We start from the raw sequence: 12178 nt of genomic DNA on the forward strand, positions 1-12178 counted from the left end.
CTCCGAGCATGGAATCATTGTTTCCATGGTTATGTTTGATTGAAAGTATTATCAGAGAAACATTCAAACGGCAGTCCTGTTTCTTTCAGTATGAGCAATTTTATTTTGGTGTAGTTTATTGAGTTGACATTACATGGATAATCATATCATTATGGTATTTATAGAGCTTCCTAAAGAGCCCAGCAAGTCAAAAACACACAGAAACATCCCAGCGGACAATGCAGCCAAAATTGTCCCATGTATTTTTGGCCCCACAGGGAAGCCACATTTTCGCGCTTGGCAGCACAGACCCAGGGGAGACCCCCACTACTGCGTCTCGCTTGACTGGCCAAGACAGACGCCGTGCATAAGCGCAAGCAGGTACAAGCGACGTGCATGCGGCTCCACTTACCTGACACATCCGCAGCCAACATGGCGCATCCCTTTTCTCACCTCTTTCCATCTCCCCTCCACTACACCACGCTCGAGGCTCAACTTGCATCTCCAGCAACAGCCTCCCTCCCATACCGACGCCTCAGGGAGGAGCATGCGCGGGCTACACATTCACGTGTGTGGGTCCTCCGGCTGCCGCAACTCTTGCTAGATGCCCCAATGGTCCGACTCTCCCTCTTCCGCCTGCCCACCAAGCTCCGGCGAAGGGTTAGGCGCAACCGCATGGCGACCCTCATCGCACTCATCGTCCTCGTAGGCCTCCTGGTCTTTCCCTTCTACTCGGCGTACTGCATCTACAAGCCTCCGCGCTTCCTCATCGGCTGGCTGCGCAGGAAATATCCCGACGTTCTCTTCGAGGAGACGACCGACCAAAAGATTATCGCTCTATCCATCGACGATGCGCCCTCCGCACACACGGACGAGATTATGCAGGTTCTACAGGAGAACGATGCACACGCCACCTTCTTTGTCATAGGGTCCCAGGTCGAGGGTCGCAAGGATAAACTGGTCAAACTGGTCAAGAACGGCCACGAGCTGGGCAACCACGCCATGCATGATGAGCCTTCGAGGTCACTCAGCAATGAACAGCTACTGAAGGAGGTTCACATGGTCAAGGAGATGTTGACAGAGGCGTATGCGGCCAATGGAAAGATCCTCAACAACAACTACTTCCGTCCCGGCTCGGGGCTGTTCAATTGGCGGATGCGTGATGTGCTGGGAAACCAGGGCTTTCGCATAACACTGGGGAGTGTTTACCCACACGACCCCCAGATTCCTTACCCCGACACCAACGCCAAACACATCTTGAGCATGGCTCATCCAGGTGCTATCATCATCTGCCATGATAGAAGATCGTGGACACTGCCCATGCTGCGTATCGTTCTTCCCGAGCTTAAGCGGCAAGGGTACAAGATTGTCACCATCACAGAGCTCGTGAAATCCGTGTCGTCACAGAACCTGATGCAGTGAGATTTTGTCTGCTGAGAGGCGTATCTGACCTTGAATAAAGCATAATGATGTTGGGACTTGGTATATAGAAGACTGTAAAGATTGCTGCGATATGCATGGAACACCCGGAGTTGTTAATGGAGGAGGCAGCATTTCATGGATTTGTTTGTATATGAGCAATGAGATTATGGCGTACTCAAAGAATAATCTCTAATGACCCATCTTGTTGGACGAGCTTGGCAATCTTGTATCTGGGTGAAGTCAGCCTGCAATATGTTAGCACATCTGGTTCAAGATCGGATGAGGAACACAAACGTAAACTCCAAAGTGCCCGTAACAGTTGCACGGCACCCATCAATATACCTCCTGACCAGACCTGCCAAGTCCTCGTCAGGTCCTGCCATCTGAAGTAGTCTTTCTGATGCCTCATCGAACTCCTTTACTGCTGTCTTCATCCTCTGCTCCAATTGTGCCACGATCTCATCCAGGCTTACCCCCGGCTCAACGAGCGCCGAAACAGCGTTGATAACACAGTCAGTTCGTAGCTCCTTTTTGAGCGAGAGCACATCGTTCAAGAGGCTGAGAAGGATGCAAGCCTGTAGCCACATCCGGCCGATCTCGGGTGCTGAGGCCAGAGCTGCCGGCAATGGCTCATTTGTGGCATACGGGACGAGACTGCAGAGCATTGTGCCGCCGACGGTGGCCACCCGTAGGTCCATGTAGGAATTAAAATCGGGAATGCGACGTTCTAAGCGGAGCTTTTGTTCTGTGGCGCATGCAGTGATGAAGGCCCGGATCTCGTAGTGTAAGCGGCGACGTTGGTCGACTAGTGCTGTTTCGCAGAAGCGTGACCCAAACTGTTGGAACACGCGGTTGATGGGATCGTCCTCGTATGCTGCTTCTTTAGCATGCGTATTCGTCCCATCGACTTCCAAAGCCCTCCGAATCATGTCAAGCGTCTGACATCTCCACCGTTCAGCCCGAGCAAAGTCGGCAGCCAGGTCCCCCTCGTTTGCATCTACGGCGTCGTCCCAGCAAACCAGCCAAGCCGTGTACAGCGCCAGGGCCTCGAGCTGCGTCTTGCGAGCCTGGGGGTACCAGAAAGCTGTCAGACGGTCGATGCCGTCCCGTTTCCGGCTAGCAATGAGCGGGTACGTCACTGCCATGTGGTCGATGGCGTTGTCGACAATGGGCGTAATGTGCGCGTGGTGGCGGTTGAGATGGGCACGAGGCCATGAGCGGAAGACGGCTCTGAGGTCTGGTATTTTGAGGGTCTGGCCGCGGAGGGCGGCCACTATGGCTGCTTGGCTGAGGCGGCTTGGCTTCATTGTGAGAGCTGCAAGATGGCTTGTCGAGGTGGTTTGGAGGAGGGAAATGGGTCGTGTTCCAACCCTACGTGTAAGATGACCATGTTAACAAATCACACCAGGAATTGAAGGTAGTCTTGAGTTCAATATTCTGCGCCATTGATATCGCAATTCCCTTTTTCCAAGAGAGCGGTTAATCCCGTAAACCGTCATCAGTCTCTTGACGACAATTGCGCCTCGTTCTCGAAAGGAGACGAGAACACCATCCATCATTCCCGGACAGCACCACCCGGATTGTCGGGACCCATTCCTCTGTTCAAGCCCCTAGTCTAAAATAAACTCGTTTCGAATTTTCCATATTAAAAAAGTCTAACCGGGAAAAAAGGCGTCTTCTTTTTCGAAGAATCCAAACGCCATGGCTGACAAAAAATCCACAAGTTGAATTCCAGTCCATGACCCTTTTTTTTTTTTTTTCAACAACGGGTGACGACGACGACGACAACTAGCTGAAACCGCTTAATAGCACCAACCGCATATTGGTTTAATTTGAGTGCCGGTTTCTAGTAAACGAGACGTGTTTCCGATCCTGCAGTGTTCCTTGCGGGATGACAAGGGGGGGGGTTAAAGGGGAGGGCGGACGAAGGATCTATTTGCAGATGCACCGCATAACATCTCCTGAGTGATAGGCCGTTTCAAGGTGTTTCATGGCACAAATGCATGCACGTTGGCAGAGTAATCAATGAATTGGATCATGGGCAATCCTTCACGATTCGGGAATCGGTAATGAGAGAAAGTAATGTCAAGTGAAATGAAATGCTGCCGTGTATGGCGTGAGAGAGAGCGGTACTGTATCCACATCATAAGATACACATCATGAACAAGTCGATCAAAAAGAAAAAAAGAGGTATTCCCATTCCCGTTTCAACGCCCATCGCCGACTCCAGCCAGGGAATAGTGCCTAGCCAAGCGTCGGTCACAATCAATGGTATTCCATCCATCATTCCCAATCCTTCCCTTCCCTTCCTTTCCTTTCCTCCAAAAGCCCAACACATGAAAGGTAGACCAGACATAAAAAAAGGAAATTTTTCAAGGGAGAGAGTAAATGTCGCTGTATACAGCGCCCGAGTTATGTACCTTGCTCATCCATCCACCATTCGTCCTGCCCAGGACTTTTTGTTGTTGCGCCCCGCACCCTCTTCGTGGTCGTAAGATTTCTATCAAATATGTACAGCCGAATAGAGAAACCGGCATGCCGGTGGTGAGTTGTGGGTTATCTAGATCCATAGGGGTGTTGTTGGCTTGGCGTGTGACACCTCTGGGAAGAAACTGGACAGGAGACTTTGGACATCGCCCAGGTAGTCTTCGGCGGTGAATTTGTGGAGGCCATTGGACTTGATGTATTTCGAATCCTCATCGTCGTCCTTGCTGTTTGATGTCTTGGCGCTGTACTCCTCGGCGAGCTCAGTCACCTGCGCTAGCTCTTGACCGAACGGGTGTGAGTCCTTGAGAGGAGTTCGCTGCTGGAATGAGGGCGGAGGAGCTGGGGCGGCCACCGGCGCGGGTGCGGGCTTTGCTGCAGGCTTCTGGGTCTGGCCGGCTGAGGCGTAAGAGGCTGATGAGGCTCGGGTCGAGGTGGAGGATGATCGTGAGAAGGAGAAGCTGGCCTTGGTCGACACGGAGTGCTCAGAATCCTTAGACATACGCGAGACGGATCGTTGGCGGGCAATGGCCTCGTATGAGTTCTGCTTGGTGTGAGAGGGCGATCGCTTAGGGATGGCGGGAGCTTCAGCGATCTTGGGCAGTGCCACGACGGGCTTGTCTGAGACCATGAAGTAGGTTGACAGGTGATTCGGCTCGGGGCCAGGGCAATCCTCCACAGGCGAGACATCGGGGCTTGTCGGCGGTGTCGATTCGGCAGTCGAGGGCGCCTCAGAGTCTTCAGATCGGAGAGAAGACTTGCTGCGGAGGGCTTGCGGGATGTCGGGGGCGTTGTAGGAGAGCATGTTTGTGGTGTGAATGAGCTGGATGGGGCCAGAGATCTTGTGGCGCAGAATCGGGAGGTGGTGTCGGTCGCGGGCCGAGTTGCTGCGCTGGGGCGACTTGGTCATGTCGAGAAGATCATGATGCCCGCTGAGCTTGTTCTTGCGGGTGGTGAAGGCGCGAGAAAGCGACATTTTGAAAATTTTCAACGGTTATTCCTTGACTTGTCTGTTGCGAAATTCGGCGGTTTGGCGGGCTATATGCAACTTGGAGGTGCTGGTGGTGAGGCAGGTTGCATCCAATGTGAATTAATTTTGAGGCGTCTTGTGATGGAGGGATGCTCGAGCGTAGTTGCACTGACTCAAGATAGCAGAGACAGGCTACAATTTTGCAGTAAATCTTTGCCAGCAGGTGCCAGTTGAGTGAGGTTTGCGAGTGAGTCGTGCGAGGGTGTATTTGGTTTGGTTTGTTTGTTGGATATGTAGTGAGACAAGGAGTCCAGTCCTTGAGCGTAAGAGTTCCAACTTCTAGAGCAGGATTGCGACGTCTAGTTGCGGGTTTCCGAAAAAGGGAGAGTGGTTTAGCTTTGACACTGTCTTTGCAGTGATAGCGGCTAGTTTGCACTGGTTTTAAATGAACGTTCAACGTCGAAACGGTGTGTATCGGTCGGTATCCGGGAGGGTTCGATCGATCCTGCGACGGGGATATACCGAGGAGTGAAAAAAGGTGGGCGAAACAAGTCGTCCAATGGGAGTGATAAAGAGAGAATGATATAAATCAAGCGCACTGGGAGGCGGACACGACCGGAGAGAGTGGCGATCGTGAATCGGCGGACGCTTTCAAAAAGAATCGAAGATACAAACGAGGCCTTTCGACGCAGCAAGGAGAGGCGATGCGAGCGATGCGTTTGGAGGATGGAAGGGAGAGAAAAGAGAGAGGATCAAATGTGGACGCGGGGACGGGGGGACGAAACAAAAGATATGGATCCCAAGCACCATTTCCTTTTTCAGTGTCGACGGAGGTGACTTGCTCAGTCGATGGGACTCAAGGCTTGACTCTCTCTCCCAACTTGCAACGGCCAGGCCGCCCCTTGGAGGCTTTTAATCCAGGGGCCCCTGTCCCTGTCCCCTGCCCGCATGCGAGCCCTCGTTGGCCGAAGGACTTCCCACCCATGCCGACGCCCCTGGCTAAGGCTCCGAGAAAGCAACACATCCTGGCTCCGCGCCAACGTGGGTTTTCCAAGGCGAGTGGAACAAATGCAGGCCTTCTATCCAATGGCATGTTATCTCTCGTACCCTCCCTGGTCTTTGATCCACTGAAGTGGCTTTCCGCCGGCTCCTCCTTCTCCTCTCCTAGGGCGAGAGGGAGAAAAAGCCCGCGGCCGGCGCCAACAGAAAACCAGCTGATGTCTCTTCCCAGCTGTGAATGGCAAGATTGGTGGCCCGACTGGATTATTCAGTGCAGGGACGGTATCGGTATCTCTTTGTTTCTTTGTGCCACCCTCGGCAATGCATCAGCTGTAAATCGTTGCAAAACAATACATGTGTGTGTGTGTGTGAATCCATAATCTATTGCCGTGGTAGACGCGCTTCAACTTACAGACTCAAAAGACGGAAGCACAACGACATGCACTTTACTGCACCATGCGGCCCATCGTGGTCCCACCGCGTCTTTTTCGTCCTTCTTTCCAATTTTCTTCTTTTTGCCTCCCTCGTTGGGCTTTGCTTTGTCCCCTCTCTCGCCATTTTGGGTCCGGTCCGTCTGTCCCAAGTTGGCTTTGTGCTAGGTTGTGCTGTGCAGATTGGATGCGGCCTTTTGTTCAACCCTCCCCCCTCCATCAACAACAGTCACGTTTTTTCGACGTTGGGGACGCGAAACTCCCCCACCAGGAACCCTACTCTCCCATTCACCGTTCAATACAACCCTCCAGCATCACCCACCATCTCTTGCACATAAACCATCCCACCACTCACTGACTTGCACCGACCCGCGCGCTACGCCAACCCAACCAGTCGCCAACGTTGGAGCGGGCCTGAAGAAGGAACAAGAGTCCATCTACCGAGTCACATCCGTTGGCCCAAATTCACCAGGGATGAATGCAACCTGCAAGCACTCAACTGCAGTCGACGCCCAACTCTCTTTGACAGCTTGGCTCACCGGACGCAAGATGCACTGTACTGTAGGTTGACGCGTTCGAGCGGTGATGAGTTGTCCTTGCTCTAGCCCAGCTGGCCAGCGCACAACCCTACGATACGCACCCGCAAACGTTTGTCTTTCCATGGGCTGCGTCCTGATTTCTGCTTCCAGCGACCCACTAGCTGGCTTCTGGCCTGATCAAGCCCGCAACTCAATTACTGGCTAAAGATTTGAGCATGCCATCCCATCGTCTCCGGATGGGATGAACCGTCTGGGCTGTGTGCGCGGGCGCGTCTTCCGCCACGAAGCCACGCCGCGCCCCGATCATCTAGGATACCCCGTTCATTAAGGAACCTGGGTCTATCCATTAAGGAACTCACCTCACACCCAAGAACCAAGCAAGACGAACCGTGACATGGCCTCGTCGGGGAGAGATTGAGGCGTCCCTCAGGGCCGTCACGGCACAGGGCCTCTCCAGGCCGTGGTTGGCCCCTTCTCCAGCTGCTCGTCCACGTTCTCTCCACACTCGCTCAAGGCCCAGGTTCGCCTCCATCGGGGTCATGGCTGATCCCGCTCGAGAAACAGCCGTCCCTCGCTCATTGGATCCTTGTCTCGACGCCTCGAGCGCCCTTACCGTCCCTCCTGTTTCAGGCCCCTGGACACGTCCCCTTGTGCCTGCGCAAGCGGGCCCGGCTAGGCGACAGCTGGAGACCTGGGAAGCGATCCGGACGTGACGAGATGCAAGAACACGCACGACTAAAGAGCATGATAGACCAGTTCATCATCACTCATCACTCATTAGACCTTGACGCCAACGCCTACGCACTAAGGATACTCGATAAACAACACAAGGTCACATTACAGTTCCTCCCAAACCCCTGCTTCGCGCCCGTCTCCTTTGGGCAGGGATGCCTTAATATGAGAGGAGAGGAGACAAGAGGCCATCAGCCGGAGGAGGCCCCTGCTCGTGGTATTTTTGGTTGGACGATCCTCCGCTGTCGATTAACGAACGTCAAGAAGGGTCACAGCTTCAACCACCACATTCACTGTCTTGGAACTCATCATGCACCACCGTCATCCCAGCACGGCCATGCCATGCAGGTACCAGACCTTGGCACAAGCTCTCTCACTCTCATGATCTTGTGGTGCAGCACACAAGGACTCATTTGCAAGGCAAATTACACAACCTACTTTTGATAGTACAAGTGTCTGTGAGCGTACGATGAGTTGCGCCAAGTGCCACCGGCTTATTTTGTGCGCCTTTGACGCAATCGGGTCCGATCTTTAATGAGTCGACCCATCCACAAGAGCATCATGATCAATTGCTCAATCACGGCACGGAACAGTTTTGCACGGCTTCTCGGTCTTGTGTGCATAGGTTCACTTGATTCAGCCTTGTCCTGCAGGGGCAAATCCTATGCTATGCGCTTCGCCCCGTTGACCCAAAACGGGCTGTGATGTTTGAGGATGTTGCTTTTCCGTTCCCGTTTGCCTAATCTATCTAGTCCACGTTGTATTCATCCAATCCTCCCGCTGTGAAACAGTCCTTGTACGCCGGTGTGTTTCCTCCAAGCTCGTTGTTTATGGGAGTCCCCAATCGAGCAAGACATGGCTTCGATATGGGCCAGAGACATTGTCCACTAGGGTCGCCATAAGGGTCGAGTGAGACATGATTCCAATCCAGATCGGGGATATCGGTTTCTTCTCTTCCTGATTCACCTCTTCGGCATGGCCGGATTCTCGATTAATCCTCATCCATCGAATCATCACCCTCCTTCTCATCTCCCTCATCGTCGCTCGAGCTGTCATCGTCCTTGTTCACACCAACTAGGCGGTCCTCAGACTTGTCGCTCTGCTCCGGCACCCGCTGAGCAAAGGCCTTGCGCACCGACGCATTGGTGCTGGTATCCCACACGTGCATTGTACCCTTACTACCGGCGACGGCGAGACGGAACGCAACCTCCGGATCGGGAGCGAACGTGGTGGAAAAGACTTTTCCGACATCGAGGTTGCGCGAGACCACGACCGACGGCCCAGTCGGCTGGATGTTCCACAACTTGACCGTCTTGTCGGTCGAGCCGGTGGCCATGTACCCGGGCACCACGGGGTTGATGTCGAACGACGACACCGACTCGTCGTGGGCCTGCAGCGTCCAGACCGCCTTGGTGTGCGTCGGGTCGGACGGCGCATTTCGGATGTCGTGGTAGTGGATGACACCGTTCTCGGTCGAGACGAAGAAGAAGTTGGGGTCGTGGGGATCCCACCGCACGTTCTCGACGTCGCTCTCGACTCCCCATCGGGGTGCCTTTGCGTCCGGCGCACGCATATCGGCTGCCACCACGGTGCGGTCGTAGCTACCGCTCAGCAAAACGGTCGCCTCAGTCGCGTGCCACGCCAGTGAGCACACCTTGTCAGTGTGGTAGGTGTACGACTTGGCGCACTTTGTAGTGTTGAGATCCCACAGCTTAACCGTCTTGTCGGCCGAGGCAGAGGCCAGCAGGTTGCGGTGCTGTCGGTTGGCGGCCAGTGAGAGGACGGCGTCGACGTGGAACTGGTCATTGGCCTTCTTGGACTTCTTCTTCTTCTTCTTGAGCTTCTTCTCCTCCTCGGGGTTGCCTCCCTGGCCGAGGATGGCGTTGGGGTACATGCAGTCGATGGTGTCGAGGTCCCAGATCTCGATATCCGGGTCCATGGTACCGACCGCCACAAAGTTACCCGTCGCATCCTTCTCCGCGTCGGGCTTGTTAACCGGCATGTCAAACCACTCGACGCACAGCGGGATGGCGGGGAGCATGATGTCGTGGTGCACGTAGAGGTTGTCGGCGGCATCCTCGTAGACATAGACCTCGAGGTGAGCCATCTCGTCTTCCACCTTGGCCGACACAATCAGGTTGTCTGTAGCCAGGATCTGGAGGTCTTCCCGGTCCTCTTCCTCGTCCAGCTTTTCGGCGTCGATTGTGATGTAGGGGTCCTCCTTATTCGACTCGTAGTAGGCAAGCGACTTGATGTTGCCAAACATGCTCATGCCCTCGCCTTGGCCGGGCTTATCTTCATCGTCTTCGTCGTCGTCATAGTGTTCCAGGTCATACTCTTTCAAGTCGTCGTCGTTAATGTCAATCCTGGGCGTATCTGTTAGTCTGTCATGTCTTCAGCCGTCTCTCGAGGTACATACTTTGTCTTGTCGGCCGGCTTATCGTCATCGTCCTTCATGTCGGCATCCTCCTCCTTCTCCTTGGCGCCATCTTTGGCAGCACTCTCCTGCGCCTCCTCCAGATCCTCTTGGGCGTCGTCGAGCTGGAGCTTTGCGAGCTCCGCTATCCGCTCAAACTCGGCCTCGTCGAGTGTGTACTTCTTGGGGAAGGGCGCGGCGAAGCCCCTGCGCACCCATTGCGAGGCTGTGATCATGGACGACATCTTGACTGTCGGGGTATCTTCTGATGGTCTTGATGAAGCCCAGTTGCTGTGCAGAGGTGGGCGCTCCAGATAAATTTCATCCAAAAATTTCTTGGTGGGGTTTATCGATAAGGATTTTGAAAATCCGCTTGGGCTGGTTTGGAGGTTGAGTTGCATTGGTCAAATACCAACCTACCTAGGTACCTACCAAGTGGTTTGGCAGATGCTGAAATTCATCAACTGCCGTCTGGATGGTCTCATGAGCTTAACTTACTTGTTATTTTCTTTACTCTAAGATCGCTCGGTATTATCAACGATCTTTAACTTCTAAGCATATGACTTAAATTGCGTCTTTTGGCTGTCATCCAGATCTCGGCGTCAATAAGCGTTGCGTGAGGTTTCACTACCTAGTACAAAACAATATTATTTAAGCACCTTAATCATCTCAAGAAATTACTACAATCGCCAATATTACCGAAGCATTGACTGTTATGTATGTCTGGGCATCCCTCATCTGAGTTGTATATCTCGACTATGCCGTGGAAGTACAGGGTACTGGGATCGCATTTCCCAATTGCAGTTATTTCGACCAACCAAGCTACCGATCATCTTGAGATTGTACGTGCATCCAGGAGTCATATAAAGAGACAGAGTTAATAAAGTATTAATAAACAGAACACTCATATCCATGGAGGAAGGGAACTCAGTTCATCATCCCTCTATGAGATGTCACGGCGCACGTGACCGTCGCCTTATCTTATCTCACACCTAGGCAGCTTGATTGTTTTCTGGTTACTAGATTCGTCTTCTCGACTGTCCGGCCAACAACTCCAACTTCACCACCACTAAAATGGCCGACGATCGAGAATACGACGGATACAATCCCAACCCAAAGAGGCGCCGGCTGGATTCCGCGCGCCCAAACCCGCATCAAAGGTTTCAAAATGGATCGTCGCGCGGCTCAACCCCTCGAGCGCAGTCGCGGTACGCGCCTACACCTCCTCGGGAGCCTGAAGGACCAGCACCAACCGAAGAAGACTCGTTAGTACTGGATCGCGACTGGTACGGAGGTGATGAATACGGAGGCCACACGTTTGGAGATGATACGCATAACCCCTTTGGTTCGTACGAAACAACATGGGAAACACAACGGCAAGAATCAGCACAGCACGAAAAGATGTCGAGCCGGTTCGACGCCCGACGGGAACAGAGACAGCGGGAGAACGATGCGTGGGAGACGAATCGAATGCTTCAGTCAGGTGTTGCGCAACGACGAGACGTGGCAGCCGATTTCGACGACGACGAGACAACCCGAGTGCATTTGCTGGTGCATGATCTGCGACCCCCATTCTTGGACGGCAGGACGATTTTCACCAAGCAGCTCGAACCCATCCCTGCGGTAAAGGACCCCCAGAGTCACATGGCTGTATTCAGTCGAAAGGGTAGCAAGGTGGTCAAGGAGGCACGGCAACAGCGAGAGCGACAACGACAGGCAAAGGAAGCTACAAGCATGACCGGCACGACACTGGGAAACATCATGGGGGCGAAGGACGAGGATGGCGACTCCGCATTACCGGTACCGGCTGAGGATGATATGGAACACAGTGAGCGCAAAGGCAACAAGTTCAGCGAGCACATGAAGAAATCAGACGGCGCAAGTAACTTCAGCCAGAGCAAGACATTGCGGGAGCAGCGGGAATACCTTCCTGCTTTTGCAGTTCGCGAGGATCTCCTCCGCGTCATCAGGGAGAACCAGGTGGTCATCTGCGTGGGTGAAACGGGTTCGGGCAAGACGACACAGTTGACCCAGTTTCTCCACGAGGACGGATACGGAAGCACTGGCATGATCGGATGCACACAACCACGTCGAGTTGCGGCAATGAGTGTGGCGAAACGAGTGGCTGAAGAGATGGAGGTGAAGCTCGGAAGCACCGTCGGTTATGCGATTCGTTTCGAAGACTGCACCAGCAAGGAGACGGTCA

At 53.6% G+C, this 12178-nt stretch overlaps 4 protein-coding genes across 4 annotated transcripts; 1 reads left to right on the plus strand and 3 right to left on the minus strand.

Annotated features, from left to right (window-relative positions):
• Positions 1-654: 654 nt before the first annotated feature.
• On the plus strand, positions 655-1401 carry NECHADRAFT_105823 (carbohydrate esterase family 4; the record flags this gene model as incomplete). Its single annotated transcript, XM_003053572.1, has 1 exon — positions 655-1401. One exon carries the CDS (start codon positions 655-657, stop codon positions 1399-1401), a length of 747 nt encoding a protein of 248 aa, XP_003053618.1.
• A 175-nt stretch (positions 1402-1576) lies between these two features.
• On the minus strand, positions 1577-2708 carry NECHADRAFT_74943 (uncharacterized protein; the record flags this gene model as incomplete). Its single annotated transcript, XM_003054284.1, has 2 exons — positions 1577-1646; positions 1744-2708. The coding sequence occupies 2 exons, from the start codon at positions 2706-2708 to the stop codon at positions 1577-1579; spliced, it is 1035 nt and encodes a 344-aa protein (XP_003054330.1).
• Positions 2709-3449: 741 nt separating this feature from the next.
• NECHADRAFT_98838 (uncharacterized protein) lies at positions 3450-5546 on the minus strand. Its single transcript, XM_003054285.1, has one exon. The coding sequence runs from the start codon at positions 4859-4861 to the stop codon at positions 3962-3964; it is 900 nt and encodes a 299-aa protein (XP_003054331.1). The 5' UTR covers positions 4862-5546; the 3' UTR covers positions 3450-3961.
• A 3001-nt stretch (positions 5547-8547) lies between these two features.
• Positions 8548-10217, minus strand: NECHADRAFT_74945 (uncharacterized protein; the record flags this gene model as incomplete). The annotated part of the gene is made up of 2 exons (XM_003054286.1): positions 8548-9922; positions 9976-10217. The coding sequence occupies 2 exons, from the start codon at positions 10215-10217 to the stop codon at positions 8548-8550; spliced, it is 1617 nt and encodes a 538-aa protein (XP_003054332.1).
• Between the last annotated feature and the right edge of the window lie 1961 nt (positions 10218-12178).

The sequence above is a fragment of the Fusarium vanettenii genome (assembly GCF_000151355.1).
Source record: "Fusarium vanettenii 77-13-4 chromosome 1 genomic scaffold NECHAsca_1_chr1_3_0, whole genome shotgun sequence".
In the NCBI taxonomy this organism is placed as follows: domain Eukaryota; kingdom Fungi; phylum Ascomycota; class Sordariomycetes; order Hypocreales; family Nectriaceae; genus Fusarium; species Fusarium vanettenii.